The 20,041-nt window shown below is 40.4% G+C and overlaps 1 protein-coding gene across 1 annotated transcript in view; it reads left to right on the forward strand.

The window, feature by feature from the left end:
* fancm (FA complementation group M) overlaps window positions 1-20,041 on the forward strand; it is a 44,664-nt gene that overhangs the window by 20,099 nt on the left and 4,524 nt on the right. Inside the window, exons 5-17 of the mRNA XM_030044168.1 lie at window positions 4,485-4,616; window positions 5,277-5,409; window positions 5,671-5,763; window positions 5,977-6,095; window positions 6,809-6,979; window positions 8,355-8,561; window positions 9,090-9,330; window positions 9,432-9,580; window positions 10,547-10,708; window positions 16,237-18,463; window positions 18,581-18,669; window positions 19,247-19,315; window positions 19,502-19,621. Of these exons, the coding sequence (XP_029900028.1) occupies window positions 4,485-4,616; window positions 5,277-5,409; window positions 5,671-5,763; window positions 5,977-6,095; window positions 6,809-6,979; window positions 8,355-8,561; window positions 9,090-9,330; window positions 9,432-9,580; window positions 10,547-10,708; window positions 16,237-18,463; window positions 18,581-18,669; window positions 19,247-19,315; window positions 19,502-19,621 (3,912 nt within the window). The remainder of the gene's footprint in view (window positions 1-4,484; window positions 4,617-5,276; window positions 5,410-5,670; window positions 5,764-5,976; window positions 6,096-6,808; window positions 6,980-8,354; window positions 8,562-9,089; window positions 9,331-9,431; window positions 9,581-10,546; window positions 10,709-16,236; window positions 18,464-18,580; window positions 18,670-19,246; window positions 19,316-19,501; window positions 19,622-20,041) is intronic.

Genomic DNA, 20,041 nt, shown 5'->3' on the forward strand with positions numbered 1-20,041 from the left:
TTGCGGATTGTGGTAAAGTGGTTGTTTGATAATTTCACTTACCATTCATTATTTTATAATTCTTTGCACATAGGAGATCTCTTACAGTGGTAATTCAGTGTTTATGCCACTGGTTTTGATTCTATGCACGCTGTCTTTCATTAGTTTCATTTTTTTTAATTTATAAAAAGAAAGGGAAAAAAAATGCTCATATTCCTTGTAATAATTAGTTTCCTTGTTTTACTATTTTATCGCATTTTACAGCATTAGTATTCTGATATTAGTATTCACAGTTTTATGCCATCTTACTTTTCTAGTAACTTATTGTGAAGCACATTGCAACCACAGCTGAAGAGGTGCCATAGAAATAAAGTTGAACTTACTTCGTGATTATTTAATGTAATAGTATAGTATGTTATTTACTTTCCTTTCACATATGCGTGTGTGTTTGTGTGGGTTTGTGGTTGGCGTCCCCATATGTATTTGAACTAGCAACTATATGAACTTATATAACTGACCATCTGGATGAGTTATCCTGTCACCATAGAGAGCCAAATCAGCTTGACATCCACTGCATCATTTTCCAATCATCGCAGCCTGGATGCTAATTTAAAAAAAAAAAAAAAAAAAAAAGACAAAACATAGTGAACATGGTTTCATAAGTAATGAAATGGAGCCTAATGGTTTTGGGTTGTTCTGAAGAATAGAATAATTAGCACATTGCTCTGCCAACAGTACAACAGTTTGTTCAAGCCTGCTTCACCCTAATCTACTAAATGATGCTAATGAGTCAACCCTTTGATTGTGCATGGTGCAGCTCTAAATGAACTGACCCAGCAGGAAGCTCATTGTGATATTCATGAAGCCTGAACCCTGTGCTGACCCCACATCCCTTTCCTCCGACCCCTGCTCATATCAGCATACTGAGGAGTCTGCCTAATAAGAGCTTAGCATTCACTCTATCCTTATTCCTTGCATGCATACTGAAATTAAGACTCACCCTTAAAGCAACTACAAGGAGTTTTTAACTGGTTATGAAACAGACTCAGTGAAATACTGATACTTCTATATGACCTGCTAAGCGAACAAGACCATCAGCGAGAACATAGCCCCCAATCCAAAGACATCACTGTGTTTTGTTTTGTTTTTTTTCCTGCTTCCTCCCCTGCACAAAATATCCTACTGCAGGTGTTGCATTTTGCAGTGTTGTTATCGCTTTTAGTGATGCTAAGCCAAACTTTTGAGCTTTGGCTGTGGTCAGCCATGGTCCAGGATGGAAACTCCAGTGTCTCTTCTTGCATGCTATGTTGACGTCTTTCTTTCACTCGCTTTCAAAACAAGGCCACATCAAGATCCTCATGACACGAGGAGGTGTTGCTCATGGGAAATCCAGTCCTCATTCCTGGAAAACTCCCACGTTTGACCCCAGGAGCCGCCAAAATCAGCACAAAATGAAAGTGCCCTGTAGTTGCTTTAACCCACTTTCTTAGTTTCCAAGTATCACAAGCTCAGAAACAAAATACTCTCATTTACACGCACAAAGGCATCCTTTTATTGCTGCTACCTCGGCCAGGTCCAGTTCAGTTTTATTGGAGTGGAGACACAAGAGATAACGTTCCTGTTTGTTTGAGCTCATGTTCACCTGCAGTTTGTCACCTCTCCCTCACCTACTGTCACTGAACCAGGAACTGCTGTGTAGATTTGTGCGTGTGAATGCCTAATGCAGATTGTTGGCTTTGTCATTACAAGATAAGGGAACAAGACACACACTGATGACGACATGTTGAGATGGATGCATGTGGTTACTGTAGCCATGGGTCTTTCATACATGCAGATAAATTTTGTTGATCTCGCTGTAGTAGGCCTAAATCCCCTCACTCACTCAAAGCGATCCCATGAGGTAACATCACGACATTATTACATAACATGTATATGATTATCCATAGGAAGACTGTTGATTGTTTGTAAAGTTACAAACTAATTGAAAGGGATGGAGAACCCAGTTGAAAACAGGGATTTTTGGATTTAGTATCATGAGTTCTGTTTTCATCGTGCACAAAGACTTGACAGTTCCTGAAAGGCAACAGCTGTAAGAAAGTATTTTGATAAAATGTTTAAGGAGTTCGACCATGGGAAGAATAAAACTGAAAAAATGTGAGATTATGTTCTGATTGGATCCCTCTTTTCTTGCCTGTGAAAGTAGCTTTTAATCCCTCCCTGGCTTCTCTGGCTTGTTTGACCAAAAATTCCCAATAGTCGTCTGTCTGAATAGAAAAGACTTCAGATTCTCACAGTTGCATGATGTTTTCTACACCTAAGGATGACAATAAAAACACTTTAATGCAAAATTATACATTTTAGTTTATCATCCCTTCAAAAGAAAAAGGGAAACAATTTAGTGACCTGAAAAATAGCGTGAGGATGTCATGTTTCACTCGGTTGCCTGAAGAGTTTGTGCAGAGTCTGAAAATGGATGAGTCAATATAACCCTGGAGCAGTCCATCCGGCTGGCCTACATTCTGCTCATCACAGTACAGATAATGTAATTTATCATCTTGATGAATCAGAAATGAAGAGCCTGTGAAGTATGCAGGGTTTTTAGCAGCAGGCAATGTGACAGAACATTGACAAAATTTGATATAGTCAAGCATGTACGCTTTCAAAATAAAATGTCTGTTACTCCTAGTGGTAGTCACAGTAATAGTATTACCTAGTTAATATTTTTCTTTTGCTGGCTTGATGCTTTATCTGTGTGTCAGATAACATCTCAGTTCACATCAACACAGGGAGCCAAGAGTAGTTACCATAGTGTACCACATGTGCTGAATACATGAACTCCTTCAGCTGGAGGAGCTTAAATCACAGTTTAGGGTGCCACTGACAGTCATGGACATGTTTGGAGTAGGTATTTAGTATGAGTGAACAAACTACAAAATATTATTAGAATGCAAAAATTATTATTCCTACTAAAATTGTGAATCCTATTGCAATATCTGTAAAATTAATTACAATATGATTTTTTTTAACCATATCACTTTAATTTGAGTTTCTGTGCTTTATCTAGTCTCTGTCAGCTGAACCATATATTTCAGTAATTGGTTACATGTTAGGCCCACACTGTGAGGAGCTGTCTAAAATAAAACCTTCTTCATCTCATTGCCATCAGTGGTTCATTAGTTGCTGCAACTCCTCCAGCTTACAGAGTTATTGTTATTACAAATGTTATTGTCCTGTGATTGCTAAAAATAGTACCTCACCTGTGTGTGTCAATGCATGCATGCGGGTGCATTTATACATCCCTGGAAAACTCAGCGACTTCTATAAAGTGGGCTACTGTATTTATTTATCATTTGAATAAGATTAGAACATTATAGGGCCTTAAAAGGTCAGAGATGCAGCTGGCAGCGAGATGTACTAGATGTGCAAGAACCTAACATAAAAACATGGTGGTGTTACCTATAGTCTCTTTAGCTGTACATATTGAGTTTGGTATTAATTATTTGACCCAGCTTCAGTCTGGGGGACAAGTTTTAATAAATGAGCCCCGACAAGTGCCTGTAAAATGATCTATTTGTGAATACAAACCTACAATACAATGAGGGACAATCCTAACCAGATGGTCTTGGATCCTCACTCTGGCATGAGAGAACTTCTAGGCCTCAGTAACATGGCTGTTGATGTTATTTAAAAGGTCAGTGGAATTAACGGTTGTTATTTAACCCTTTGCTTTTGTCTTCACCAGCTCAGAGCAGCAGGCGGACCACTTAGGTTTCCTTCTGAGTGGCAAACATCATCTAGTTGAGCAGAATTTTGCCCTCTATTCTGTCTTGACTTTGAATTTTAAATAAGTTGTAATTATAGCAGGCAGACTCTCTCTCTCTCTCTGTGTTAAATAGGGCCTGTTTGTTTGTTTGTTTGTTTGTTTGTTTGTTTGTTTGTTTTTTCAAGTATGGAACTGTGAATCTGAAGAACATCATGTATTCATTCTATTTAAAAAATAATGATAACGCATTTGGCCTACTTTGTCTGTATTTAATATGGTTTGTTTGCCCACCTCGCAAAGCGTGTACCATTTGCAAATCAAAAAAGCTGAAGTGTGTCCATCATCTGTAATTTGTTACAAAATCTAGTTTTTTTCATCAATGGCTGCACAAAGAGCAGGCCTTTCTTTGTGTTTCCAGAGCAGCAGTTCAATGCAGAGGAAATTGAAATTGCAGTGATCCAGCCTCCCATTTTCTCCAGCTGTAATAATGAATAGATATTAACGTTAAATTTGTCTGCCTGACAAACTGCATCCAAGTCCCCTCCCATTTTCACAAGGAAATGAGGACAGGAGGAATGAAAGATGCAGCACATTGTGGTGTGTGTTACATGAGTTCCATGATTCCATTTTTCAGCTGTGTGCTTGCTCAGTTTTGCAGTACTACTGAAGTGTCAGCCTGTTGTTGGTACAAGGCTGTATGTCTGTCGTCTCTAAGCTGTTGTGTTGCTGCTGTCCCTGCCAGGTGCTGGAGAGGTTCATGTCTCGTCTCGTCCAGAACCGGCTGTTGGCCAACAAGGACCTTCGGACCCTCACCAAATACCAGCTCATCCTGGCCAGGGAGCAGTTCCGCAAGAACCCATCACCACACATCAAGGCACAGTTTGATATTATGTTATTGTGTATTCTGTATACCTTGAACACGATACAGTGGATAAATGATACACAAGACATCAGAATTACTAGCAGCCCAGATTACTAGCAGCCAAAAAAAATTGCCACAGTCTTAGATACTGCATATTCAGGCACTGTGGAGGCAGGGTAAAAGTTATTTTTGAACTATTGTTAAACATGAAGATCATAACTTGTAGAGTTTAACATAAACTAATGATATATATATATATATAGCCTGTGATGGAAAAGAGCAAAGTTTTAGTCAACTCCTAGGATCTTAGGAGACTGTGATGTCTTTAGAAATTGACGTTTTATTGATGCTCAGCTGAAGAGAAGCAAATATGAGCTCCACAAGTGCTAACAGAGAAAATTCCTTAACATAGCCAGTGTATATGACTAGTTCCCTTTTAATTTGGCAAGTAGACTCGTCATCACCAGAATCATTAATAATCATAAAGTTATCTCACTGTACAACATATTTGCTTTGTCTCTATTTATCTGTCTCACTACCAGTCTTATACAGGTTGTATAGTCCACGCTCAAGACATCTGGTCATACTCGGCTGCCTGTAATTCCTCTTGTCATCTTATCTCTTAGCTTTGTGGGTCAGAATCCACTCTGACTCGTCTTCTGCTCTCTTCAGGGTCCACAGCAAGGGATGTTGGAGGGCGACTTTGCCCTTTGCATCAGTCTGTACCACGGCTACGAGCTGCTGCTGCAGATGGGGCTCCGCTCACTCTTCTTTTACATCCAGGGCATCATGGACGGAGCCAGAGGTGGGTTATCTCACCTACAAGCTTTTAATGCGTCTTCACACTTCCCCCGGTACCTTTATCCACACAAGTGGCTAGGCTGCTAGAGGGATCTTCACATCTCACCTGACCTCTACCAGTTCTCTCTAACTGTCTCCTTTCTTAGTTTACCCCCAGGTATGTGCCACTGATCTATAATTTAGATAGATCAGTGGTGCACACTCTCTCAATAAGAGACAAGTAAACTGTTTGATATTGTTTGTTTGGTGTTGTGCATCTGTTCAGAGATGTCCAGGGCTAGGAATGAGCTACAGAGGACTCCCATCTTCATGGACCTTTACAAGGAGATGGAGGCAATGTTCGTGAAGCCATCTGCTGGTACGTGAACACACATTCATTCATTGCATATGAGTCTAATATACACCCTCTATCTATGGCCAGAATGGACTTTAGTTGGGAGGCACATTTTGATGTGATTGTGGTTTGCAGAGATGTATGGCTGTAGCCTGCTCCACTGCAGAAAGAAATGCCCTCTTGCAGCTGTAAATCTGTTCCCAGATTAAATAACATCCTGTACCATTGTATTTATAGGTCCGGATGAGCCTTTCATTTACAGTCATCCCAAACTGCACAAACTGGAGGAGGTGGTACTGCAGCACTTCAGACAATGGGCTGAGAGCTCAGCAGATAACAATGGTAATTTTTGTACTGTTGCAGTTAATTGTTCTGACTCATCCATTGACAAGGGTTATTCTGAGTCAACCAGATGAATTACAAGTTGAAACTGTGAAATTTTATTTTTTCTCTCAACTGATTCAGTATCATAGTTTACTGCAGAGTTGCAGCCCAGAATGCATTCTGTAGATGTAAAAAGTACTAGTTACCTTCCAAAATTTTCAGATAGTGTTTGAGTTCGTTCACAAGCAGTGCTTGGAATGCTTCATATTTTTGATGTTGACAGGATGTTTAATCAGTTGGATTTCTGCTGAATTTCTAACTTCTCTATAAACAATGGTTTATCTACAGTACCACAATGTCAGCACATTTTTTGGTACATTCAAGTATGTGCAAACACAAAACCAGAGAGAAGTCCTCCAACAGAAGAGGCAAAAAGCAGTTAGTATCTCAAAACCAAGGCTACAAAAAATAGCTTTTGTTGCATGCATAATTCAGTTCTCATCAGTAGCCAATATTAGTAGTACTAGCCAATATTCTGGTCTCAGACCTGGGGCCTGGGGACATATTCAGTTTAGAGAGGGCGGCTAGCAGTTGGTGAAGGGATTTTCTCTAAACATCCTTGGGTGTTTTGGAAGGCGCTATATAAATCGAAATTATTATTATTATTATTGTTGTTATTATTTCAACTGCCTGTCTCTCTTCTGTCCTGTTGATTTGCAGAGTCAGGGCCTGCCGCTGCCAGCAGACCCAGGAAGTGAGCACACGTGTGATGATCTTCTCATCATTTCGTGAGAGCGTACAGGAGATCGCGGCCATGTTGAACCGCCATACACCGCTGATAAAGGTCATGACGTTTATGGGCCAAGCCTCAACAGGGAACAGGGTTAAAGGCTTCACCCAGAAGGAGCAGCTGGAGGTAGAGACTAAATGCCTCAATTTATGAAAGACAGCTTTAAAGTAAGGTGTGGTGTGGCATGCAATTAAAAAATATGTAAAATGTCATACTCTGTTATACACATTGAAACTGATATTGTGACATATTGTTCGCAAGAACAACTTACATAAAGAAGCTCTTATTCCATCTCTGTAGGTGGACATAGCAACTGTACTATTGTACCACCTGTCACCACAGTAATTGGTAGCCAGGTATTATTAATCACAAGTTCTTCAGTGAAAAAATAGCAGAAGCAGTGACTCATTCAGTGAAACAGATTCACTTCATGAGTTCTATAATTTAACTCGCTAAAGTTCATGAAAAGGACTTAAAAACCCCAAAATAGAGCGCAGAGAGTGATTATATATGTACATGAGAAAGACAAAACGCCTCCATATCCAGTATTAACAGAGAATTTGTTCCTCCTATTACTGCTTATGGTTTGCTGTGTGCTTAATGCATGTAAAGCAACATCTCCATAATAATGCTGCTCTCCTGAATTCAGATGAGTCCTTGCATTCAGATTGTTTACATAGCAATAGCCTGCAAAGCTCATGCCACCATATGCCAGGCAATGGCAGGCTGCCCAGTGGCAGGCTGTCATGAGAAATAGAAGAGAAATGAAAATAAAATTATCGCCATGCAGCCAGGAGTATTCAGAGGACTACATTCTCTCTACCTCTTTGTAGCATTTCAGCAAAATAAGATTATTTGGATCTTAGACTTTTTTGTTTTAAGAAAAACACTGTAAGCATCCATTCCTCATTCAGGCATTTACTTTTGATTTGATTTTTTAATATTTTTTTGTTTCATCAGCACCACTTTCAAGGTGATTAGTCTTGCCTCATTTCATGTAAGATGCATTTAAAATATCTAGAAATGTAAAATAAGCATGTTTTCAAGGCCCCTATAATGCAAATAGTGTACACTCCTGCTGTGGTACTGTCAGTTTTCCTCTAAGAAATTTGTCTGCTTTGCTCACAAACTATGCAAAATGAGCGGTCCATCTGTAACAATAGTTGCACTGATCTCACTGCCAGTTTGCTCAGTGTTGCTGCTTCTCTCTGCAGATTGTTTGCACCATTCCCTTATAATAAATAATGCAGGATATCGCCAGTCTGTATGTGTATATATGATAGCCTTTGGGATGTTATGTTACAAAAAGACCGGATCTTTCACCTGTGTGTTATATATTAGTCTTTACAGTTTATACCTACCACAGTGTCTTGTGCTGAGTTCATTTGTTTGGCAAACTCTTCTCTTCCCAGCTTGCTGTGAGTGAGTAAATGATAAAGAACTCATGGTAGCAGCAAGAGAGGGACTTTTTTTTCCAACCATACCTTCACGTCTGTCCTAGGTGATGCATCGGTTCCGCCAGGGAGGCTTCAACACGCTGGTATCGACCTGTGTCGGGGAGGAGGGGCTGGATATCGGAGAGGTGGACCTCATCGTTTGCTTCGACGCACAGAAGAGTCCCATCCGCTTGGTGCAGAGAATGGGCCGCACCGGACGAAAGCGGCAGGGACGAATTGTCGTCATCCTGGCTGAGGGACGGGAGGAGCGGGTGAGCATTCGCCAGGGATGCACATCTGCAAAAGCAAGAGGAATCTTGGCAGAATTAATAAAGACGCAAATAGAGGCTCATCCAAAATAATTCATAAAAAAGTATATAGCCAGTGCCATTTGGTGAATCCTTATACTGAAAACACTTTATAGTTTCATGTGTCCATACATAATTTTTAAGCACAGTGGTCTTTTAAATCCTCATCTTAGCAGTGTATGCTCTACCTTTTTACTTATACCTGACCACATCACACATCACAGTATGTGTTCATATGCATAAGAAGAGATATTACTTTTTATACACTCGACATCTATGTGAAATATTCTGAACCTATAATATGTTGGCGCTTATTAGAATTGTTACTGCGACAAAGATACATAGGGGTTAAATGGGGGTAAATAAGGTCTGAATAGGTGACTTAATTTGTGGACTTTCAAATTCAAAGTCATGTTCTCCACCAGCTGTTCTGTCCAAGCTCCAGATTTATGACCCTGGATGTTTCAGAAATTCATCTTTTGTTTTTCTCAGACCTACAACCAGAGCCAGAGCAACAAAAGCAAGGTGTACAAGTCCATCATCGGTAGCAAGAACAGCTTCCAGATGTACCCCAACAGTCCCCGCATGCTGCCGGAGGGGGTGAACCCCACCCTCCATAAGATGCACATCACATGTGGCCAGTTTGACCACCAGGACAGCAGCAGGCGCTCCAGCAGAGGACGACGGTCCCTCGCTGAGGGACAGAGCTCTCTCATCCACCCTCAGCAGCTGGGTAAATAGTTACAATGTGGTAGCTTTTGATGTTTCTGTAAAGCTGGTACGGTGCAAGATTCTAGTGTCACTAATTTCTCTGTGTGTGTGCTTGTGTGGTAGGCCGGCAGCGTAGTGTAAAGTCAGATGGGTTTCTGACCCCCACAGAGTTTTCCCTATGGGCGTCCACCATGAAACTGGAGGAAGATGAGGCTCATCCAACCCTGAGCCGATCGCACTTCCTGTCCATACCCGGTGACCTGCCACCTCAGGTGAACTGTTTATCCACTTTATATAATATCTACTGTTTGAATGGATGTGAAGAAGACAGAGTAGGAATATATGAGCCCTTTTTGAGCTTAGCGTCCATATGCAACCACCAATGTCAACATAAACATTTTAGCTTAATTTCATTTACTCACCTATTTCTTGGTCAAAATGACTGAAGCTCTTCATCAGAGTCATCATTTCTGATGTTATAAAACCTAGCGCTGCCTTCACAGTGATCAGCCACACTTACCTGTTGCAGAAATGCCTATTCAAGTTTAGACAAACTGTTTAATTACCATAATTACCTACAGAGAGAACTAAGAAAGTCTTTGTACCTCCCTGACTCAAGTTCTGTGGATAAAAGTCAGGATTAGATTTATTACAAGAGCACCTTGCTGTCTAACCTAAAGGAACCTCATAATAACACTTGATAAACATAATGAATCATATTCCTGCCTAAAGGTTACCTCTACAGTGGACCAAATGAATGAATGAACTTTATAATATATATATATATATATATATATATATATTATATATATAATATATATATATAATATATATACATTATATATATATATTGTATATATAATATATATATATATATATATATATATATATATATATATATACAGTATATATATATATATATATATATATATATATATATATATATACACACATATATATATATATATATATACATATATAGAAATTACTTCTATAGGTACCACCAGTGTTCATTAGAAAAAGAAAACACTGAAATTGCCTTAAAACATTAGCTGTAACTCTCAAACTAAACCTGCATGTTTACAATAGCATTGTACTGGAAAAGCATCCTTGCAAAAGCTGGTCTGGAGAGGTCTGGAAAATTAAAATGATAAGTACCCCGTCATCTGCTCTCCTTCCTTTTCTTTTGTTCTTGCTTTTAATAAGATGTTATTTGTGTCTTATGTTGTGTCTCAAAGGAGGTTTCCAACAGTGGCCATCCGTCCAGAGAGCTGTCCCTGTGGGAGTGGAGACACTGGCAGAACCGAGCGTTGCCCACCTCCTCTGTGGACCATTCCCTCCGCTGCCAGCACTTTGTCAGCGTGATGGAGCTCATAGACCGCATGAGAGAGGAGAACGAGGTGAGAACAGGCCCATCGCTGGCTGTAGGACTCTGTCCACCAAAAATGAGCAGTGATACATATACTATATACGTAAACAAATTAACGAAAGCATATCGTAATGTTTGGTCAGAGATTGAATGGAGGAATTGATAATTGGATTATCAAGCTACAAGCCAGTCCAGCATTTAGCATGAAGCAAAGTAACTGAACTCATGTCTGGAATGTGCAGTGGTCATGAAACCATGTAGACATTTATTCAAAGTTAATTCATTCCTGATCCCTTGGAAACCCGGGCCGATTCATTTGATTTCTTTCCAAAACATGGGAGAAAAGCAATGAGCAACTTAACAAGAAATGATTCGAAAATTAGGAAAAAATAAAAAAAAAAAAAATAAATAAAAAAGAAGAAGAAAATTAGCAAGAAGAAAGAAGAAGAAAATTAGCAAGAAGAAAAGAAAGGAAGAGGTGGAAAAAATGAAAAGTAAAAACCGAAAAACAACAAGGAAATAACCTGAAATTAAGCAACCAAAAAAGTCCTGAAATAAAATAAAAGACAAGAAAATGATCTGAAAATTAGCCAAAAAGATTTTTTTTTTAATTTAACATAAATACATAGCTCTAATAATTCTAAATATAGCTGTCTTGACTTTTCTCTTGAATTTTCAGGTCATTTCTTGTTGCTCATTTCCTTTTTCCCAGGTTTTTGAAAGAAATCAAGCCAGTTTGATCAGGTTTTAAAGGGTTAATCAGACTTTCCAAGTGCTGGGCAGAAGGTTGGCTACAAACTTTTTTAAAAAGTGTCTGAGGCTATTTTAAGTAAATAAATAATTAAGTTTGGTATTTCCCACAGTTTCATAAATGATGAAAAAGTAGGCTGAATTTGAGAACGTGGGAGGAAAAAAGTCATTATGCAGCTGCCCTGAAGACGAGCTGAGAGGAGTCAGCTGAGCTGCATGTGAACACAGAGCGGAGAACTGCGTCACAGCGATTTGCCATATTTATCGTTGTGAATTGAAAGGCACACAGCTGGCATGATAAACAAGCTCCATGGCAAAATTATGGTTTTGGTAACATGAATTCCACTTATATCTGTCAGGCTGCCTCCAGGCCATACTTCCCCCTTGCATCGTTCCAGTTTGAACCGGAATTTAACAAACTTCAAATTTATCAGCTTTCATGCTCCAACAGTGCTGAGAAACCTCAAGTCAACACACTGAACTGTTTCCTTCTTGCTTTTAATGATAAGATGAGTCGAGATCACAATAGCTATATATTTTTTTCTCAGTACACAAAGTAAGTATGTTTCCAGCTTGAAAATTATTTGTTATTTATTTGTTTATTTATGTATTTAAGATGTCTGCTGACCTAGTAGCAGAAAGTTGCTTTGGGGTCTTTGTTTGTGGCTGATAGCAATCTTGTTTTTCTGTCAGCTTGAATAGACCAGTATTATCAACCAGGCCACTGGAGCTCAACTACAACACAGGAGTTGCTTCCTACAAAATTTATACAAAACTGACATTATCATCATAAAAATTCTAGCTTTTCATGAAGACTATTAAACTGCATTGCTAAGATGTGTGCGGTATCCTTATGTGTTGTACATCTGGCAAGCGAGATCAGAAGCGTTTTCGCAATTTAGCCATGTGACTTTGCTCTCTTACTCTCTTCTTAAAATTTCTGGACCTGGTTTCCATTCTCAGCAGGATATCCTCTGGAATTATGGACATTATCGCTTCCAAATATCCAGTTCAGCTCACCCAGAGCTGGGATATTGCTGTGGTTTTCAAAGAATGTTCCAGTGAAGGTAATTAGGCCTTAATCTCACCATCTGCCCTTACGTAAGATTGTGCCATGGGTAAGGACCCCAAAATTGCACAAATCTCCGTAATTGGGTCAGAGATTATGGTGAAACTGGCAGAATGAGCAAGGAGGGTTAAGGTTATTATTTTTGTTTGTCTTGAGTCATTGTGATGGCCATGTTTGGGAAGAGGAGAACTGCTCCACCTGTACAGGAAAAAAGGCTCAGTGGGCCAGATGGCAGCTAATATCTCATGTAACTCTATGGATGTATTAAGTTAATAGAATAAAAAGTAAACAGGACAGAACATTCAGACACCATATACTCTCAAACAACACAGATTGTCACAAGTTGTGCTACGATTAGCTGTCATTGTTTGCACAAATAGGCATAAGAAATATATAAATATGTAAATGCAAGAATGAATAAATCTAAAGTACACATGCAGATGTTAATGTGAATGTTTGCCTGGTTTTCTATGTGTGTATACTTAGAGTCAAATGTACCTTTGTAGTTTGGAGAAATTTAAACTTTGGCATCTTGCGCCTGGTAGAAGGCTCTTATGCAGTCACTGGTGTCCTAACCAATAGAATTTGAGTTTATCTGCTGGTCGATAGTCAACACCATGAAAACACTAGAGGGCTTCGGGACAGGATTGCTTAATTTCTGAGCATTATATGAGAAACTGATGTAATAAAATAATCAGCTTGGGCCCTCGCAAAACATCTGATTCCTGTTTAGTTAAGGCAGTGAGAAGTGCTGGTTTCTGATCCATGTAGAGTGAGAACACCAAGTCACCAAGAACCAGGAAGGCCTATTGAAATGCAACATCATGTTTGTCATTGAATGGATCGGCAAAGTGTTTCTCAGTCTCTGCAATACTCAGCCAGACTTCCATTTTAAAGTATCTGCCAGGAAATCTACAAATCTGGGAGATAAAAAACATCATATAGAGCCAAGGGGCATGAACACTGACAAGCACCATTTTAGATGCATTGCGAATAAACAAGCCAGCTTTGTTCTCTGCAGTTTTTTCTTTTTAAAATTTCTTTTTAGTCCTATTTTGAAGCTCACAAAGCAGATCTGTCCTCCTAGAAGCTGCGTTTTTTTTTTTTTGTTTGTTTGTTTTTTTTTTTAACTCTAATGTGACATACATAGCCTCACATGTTTTATCAATTGATGAACACTGCCTCTCTGTTTAGTGATTGTTAAATTTCATTTATTCCACGCTAAGCAGACATGCACGCTCTTGCATGCAGAGAGCTCAAAAGCACACTGGCAGCCTCTCTTCACCCTGAGTGACTCTCCTCTTACTCCGTGATGACGTTAGCTGTGGCTTTCTTGCTTAGCCTGAATTTGCCGAGGCCTTCTGACCCTCATAACCAAGCCTCAGCTCCTCAAACGACGCATGAGAACAAATAATAAACCCCCCCCCAATGCGAACCCAAATTTTATTTTAACTATAAATCTTGCCCCCCATTTACCCACCATCACTTAACTGCCTCCCACTCTACCAACACAAAGCCATGGGTGTGTATATGCTTTTATCATTATTCTGCCTCTTTTTTTTCTCTTTCCCATGATGACAAAGAAACATAGGACAGGCAGGCCTCTTGATTATGTAAGGATTCTCTGAACTGTTATGTAAAGCCAGCAAAGTAGGCCAGGCCATGATGACCTAGATGTACACCCATAGCTACTGAGGACAGAGCTGGAGAAAAATGTATCACGTTAGGAACTGGGGTAGGAAAACAGGAACGGAAGGAAAGATAAGAAAAAACGGAGGTGAAGAAGAGGAGAGGAGCCAAGGAATTTTAAGAGGAAAAAAAAGTGAACGTTTCGCTTTGACCACCGCACCTTGACTGTTGATGTGTTGCTCTGAAAGTCAGATCACAATATTTGAAATGGAGTCACGCTCAAATATTCATGCTCACTAAATGTTTTTTTCTCTGTTTAAAACATGTGAGAAATACAGTAGAAGGCATGAAGATTTGAGTACAACTCCATTTCAAGTATTGTGAAAAGAGTAAAAGTGGAATTCAGTGGTGCTCCTTTACACATAATCAACTATTCCTCCGTGTGAATATATGATCAAGTATGTTTAATACTGACTTTGGTAAATATGGATTTTGCTTGAGTTACTAACTGTAAAATGAGCGTGTTTCGAAAAAAGTCCAACCAGTTTTACAGGCAGTTTCAGAATAAGCGCCTTATACCAGGACAAGGTTTTGACTGGTCTGGCACTGTGTTGAATCCCTGGTTTACAAATTGAGTTGCAAATCACAGGAAATTCATTAGACAAAAATCAAGTTTTGCCTGAACAAATGTTTGTTGGAAGTAAGAAATAATGAAGAATGACTGTGTACAATGCAATTAATATAGCAATTCTTTTGTAAGAATAGGCTATAATAGTCTGTTTCATTGGTTACCTTGGATGAGAGCATCTTAAAAATCAAATTAACATCAAGATGTTGCCAGATGAAAACATTCGATTTTTTTTAAAGGTCAGCTCTGCGTGAGAAAAAAAGAGTGGTCTGGTTCTCAGCTTGACCACCATGGATTTTTGAGATTATCTAATTGGTTCTGAAAAGGTTTCATAAACCTCTGAGGTCACTTAATTTTCTCAACACAAAAAAGAAGCATGTTATCCTTCAACTGGAGTTAAGACATGAAAATCAACAAAAGTGGCTCTCATCATAAAGTGAAGATATTGAGTTGAAATTGCGATACCGATAGATGAGAGCATACTGTTACCATCCGGCTGTTTGTCTAGCCGACGGCGAATTCCTCACCCACAGAACGTCTTTCATGCACAATTTGCCGTTTTTGCACTTTAATAGTGCAAATAGGCGCTTTTAGTGAATCTCCACTTAATATGGTGGCATAAAATCCCTTCCCATCTCTGTCTAGATTCAGTACCTCTTTTCTAAACACATATGCCTGGACCTTGGCAACAAGAACAGAATCTCCCTTTACACTCTCTGTCTCTCTCTCTCTCTCTCTCTCTCTCTCTCTCTCTCTCTCTCTCTTCCCACCTCCCTCCCTCCATCATTGTCACCTCCTACTTGTCTCACATCCTCCTTCCACACCACAGGTTTCACGGCACCCCGCTGGGCCAAGCAGGGAACCACTCAATATAAATCAGTTCCAGGTCATATGGTTTGCACAAATGGAAATGACAGGATGATGATGATGATGATGGATGTGTGTGTGTGCGCGTTGCTGTACAAGAGGTTGGAGGGATTTCGCTGTGGCTATATTGGAAATTTCTGATTTTGATTATTCAGTAGCAAACAGAGGAACTTGTGCAATACCTTCATTTTTATTGTGAATTTCTGTGTCAGTGTATTGGCAAGTCAGACATGTCTCTCACATCAGAGGGTTGTTTCTTGGTTGTACAATAGCTGGGTGACGTTGCCTAATTGCCACAAGACATTCCCATGTAAGCATTACAAAACTGTGCAAAATTATGGAAATATGTTGCATCACAATTTTATATGGGTGTTTTGTATTTGGCTGCAACGTGACTCTCTTCATTGTACATTTTGTGATTACATTAAACATGATTGGCCAGCTCTGTGATTGGTAAATTGGCTGCTCTGAGAATCACATGTGTTTTACAAGAGCTGGCAATGCCACTGGTTGATTCAGCTGCCTGATCTTGGCTCTCTTGCAGTGGGACGACAACTTGTGTGACCTTCATGTTTGTGTGTGTGTGTGTGTGTGTGTGTGTGTGTGTGTTTTGCAGGGAGAATGCAGTTATGAAAAAGAGCTTCTTCCTTACCTCCACATGAGGGATGGGAAGATGGATAAAAGTGCTCACAGAAAGGGACAGAAGAGCATGAAGACGTGCACCAAAACTACCACCAGCAAACCTAAACCCTCTCACCCTTCTTTGTCTGATCTTAAATGTGTGGATGAGGAGGGAGAGAGGGAGAATGCAAAAGGAGCTGGGTTAGACTCCCTGCTGACAAAACACAAATCTCCTGTAGAATGTGATTTTGAGGCTCCTTTTGATGACATCAGCGAGCACACAGGACCTGAACCAATTTGCCCCCTGCCCTCAAACAATGATCAGCCAATCACTGACATGGATGACGACTGTGTCATAGTAACTGAGGACAATGAGAGTCCAAAGATCCAGTCTCCCAGCAAGGATATTGTAAAATTAGAGAATACAGTCAGTGATCCATTAAATTTACACCATATTTCACGGCTGATGAGGAAAATTGGTGATAGTGAGCCTTGCCTAGACGAAGACATTGAACTTCAGACCATGTTCTACCTTCCTAAATGGGATTCTACCGCTTCCTCTGATGGCACATCGCCGCCAGGGAAACACAGAGCGGAGAGTCTGAAGGTCATTCTGGCCGATGTGGCAGAGCTCCTGTCCAGGTCTCCGCCATCAGTCCCCTTTGACTTGGAGGGTTCACTGTACGAGTCACTTCCTCCCTCTCCTGGACGATTGGAGGAGGACAAGGGGCCATTCCAGGTCAACTTTGCCCTGGATCTGCACGATGACAACGACTTGATGAGTGAAGATTACAATGCCTCGCCAAGGGCTGACTCTGATGAAGTTCCAATAGATGTCAAGGACAATCATGATTCACCTCATCAGCAGCCGCCACAGCTTTTCTCCAACCGTTCACCAGCCGCCGCAGAACCTGCTGTTAACAGGGGCCATGTAGCGGCCAACAGTCCAAGTTGGGATGAGGTCTTTGGTGATGAAGTAGTGTACGATAATCATATCAAGGATGATGGCATCAACAAAGAGTTGGACAATGAAATTGACAATGACTCATTGAAGGAATTAGTTGATGGTGATGCTGAGAAGTACAAAGGAATGGAAAGTGAGCGCTCAAATGAGGAGAAAGACCATTTGGATGATGCCAGGAATGAGGAAATGGCTGACTTTGTGGCAGATGATGGTATGGATGAGGAAGGAAACTCTCACCCTCCTCACCTCCATCACCCTCCTCTTCCTCAGCCTCCAGTCGAACAAGGGTGCAGGCCTAACCTGGATGACAGCATGGACTTGTTTGAGGATGACGAAGCCTTCCTGCAGATGACCATCCCGGACATTCCCACACCTGAAGACAGCTGCGTCGCATCCAGTACATCATATAGCACTGAGCACAATGCTAACAACGTGAAAAAGACATCAAGCACACTTGTTCCCATGAGCACACTTAGCAGTACACACTTAAGTGACAGCAAACATAGACTAAACACAACACACACTCTTGAGACAGCCGACTTGCACACCAAATGCACACCCAAGGCTATAAACACTACACACTGTCTGGAGAGAGAGCATGAAAACACAATAGAAACCAATCAAGATGCATTGGAGACACATGTAACAAAAGGTTCCATGGCAGACAAGGTAGATACACTCCATCATACATCTCCCATAATGAAACAACGCTATGAGTCATTTGACAGCTCCCGTGACTTCTTCTCTGTCAACTTTGACCTTGGATATTCACTGGAGGACTCTGAAGATGAAGTCGAAGAAGAGGCTGTTCCTGCCCCGTCTATAACGACCTCTCCCACAGCAACAAAGCAGGAAGTGGCGGCTGCCTCCACAGCATCTCTGCCAGCCATCTCTGGCTCTTCCACTCCCTGTCACAGCTTCCACAGACAGAGATTACAGTCCAGTGAAACCAAACTGTCTACACCGTTAACCCAGTCAGAGCGCAGGAGGAGTGAGGCTGCCTCTCTTCTGACTTCACCTTTGACCTCCAAGGGTGGGGCTCTGCCATCTCCAATCACGTCATTGGGTGTGAGGCGGACACTCATGCCTGGTCACTCAGGGATTTGCCGCCCCTCTTCACTCTCCAGCTTGAAAAGGAGATGGCCGGAGGGTCCCAACAACGAGGCCGAGAGCGGAGTCACACCCAGGCCGAAGGTGTTAGACGTGGAAGACAGTTCACATCAGGAGTATACTGGGCTTGACCCCCCTGCTGCTCCAGGTCGGTTTACTTTTACTAAGGGGTTTAAAAAAAATCACATTTCTCATCCTCAAGTTTTGTTATGTTAAATCACTTAGTTGTGCCCCACTCAGATTTGAACCTCACTCCCTTTTTCAGGAGAGTGTGACAGTGACAGTGAGGATGAAGTTGTGGTTCAGAAAAGAAGACATCAGACCAAGGCAAACCCTTTGTCTTCTCCAGAAGTGGTGCGTCAGGCCTGTTGATACACACAGTGCCACATTAGCACATCAACACACACATGGCTAATGAAAAGTTTGATTTTCTTGTGCTAACTTTTATTTTTCTATTTTTTGTGTTGAAGAAGATGCATACAGAAGTTGTCATTACTTTTTGTATATAACAAAGTCAAAAAGAGAAATATGTGATATTTTCAGCAAGATACTTATGAATAGCTTGTCTCAGTGTTATATAGTATAGCCTACCTACAGCCAAGAGATACCTGATAAAAATGTTTCAGTATGCCTCTGTCCATCCTAAGTACCTGCAGTTGTCATGACAACCAGCTAGCAGACTGCTTTGCAGATCTGTTCTTTTTGTTCCTGTCTGTATCAGCTTGGCAAGGGAGATTTTGTTGAAATATTTGAATTAACCAACACCTATACCTCTGATCTCTAATACATATTGAAATAAGCCCAGTTCATATAATACACTATGAACTATGAACTATGAACTATGAAAGCACACACATTTCATGGCTGTATGTGCAGATAAAATGTGTGTACACATTTGTATAATGCCGGTAATATGTTTTGTCTCTGTTAGTCCAAGGTCTTCAGTGATGTGGACTCCCCTCTCCTACTGAACAGGAAAAATACAGCTGCGCTTAATATAGTAAGATTTGATTCATTTACATAATGGTGTGGTGTAACTTACTCAGCACAGCTGATATAATTTGATAGCTTCACTCTGTGCAGCACACAATAATTTCCATAAGTCTTCATAATATAATGATATCATAATCCATTATGAGTGTAGAGTACAGTATTTGACTTATTTGCCTCTCTAATTGTTTTACAGTCTGATGAAACAGAGAGGGAAGCTGTGTCTGACGACGACTTCCACAATGACTCGGTGTTTGTACGCAGAGCCACAGTGCATGAACCTGCGAGGCAGCACGTCCGCCAAGGAAAACCCAAGGTCTGTGTGGTAACCAGTTCAGAACACAGGGCGCTGTGTTCTGAATCTGATTTATCTGATTTATTTCTCTTTTTTTATTTCTCTGAATGTGGCAAGACAAAATGCGTATTACTGCCAAACAGCTCAGGTTTTTGTTTGTTTCTGATACCACTGAATTCCCTGCTTGGCCTAGATATTTCCCCGTAAGCCAGAGAGCGATTAGTGAAATTGTGATTAATGAAAGTGAGAAAAATTACTTGTTTATCTACAGTGATAACAAAGGCTGCTGGCACAGAAGTGGAATATATATTTAATAGTATTTATGAGTGCATGGACACAGTATTAATAAGTATATTTTTTTTCTGATGCTTTGTATGAGATACCCATTCTCTTAAAAAATACAAGTTGAAGCAGGCTGTGAGCAGAAATACCCTTCACCAT

The sequence above is a fragment of the Myripristis murdjan genome, chromosome 22 (assembly GCF_902150065.1).
Source record: "Myripristis murdjan chromosome 22, fMyrMur1.1, whole genome shotgun sequence".
In the NCBI taxonomy this organism is placed as follows: Eukaryota; Metazoa; Chordata; class Actinopteri; order Holocentriformes; family Holocentridae; genus Myripristis; species Myripristis murdjan.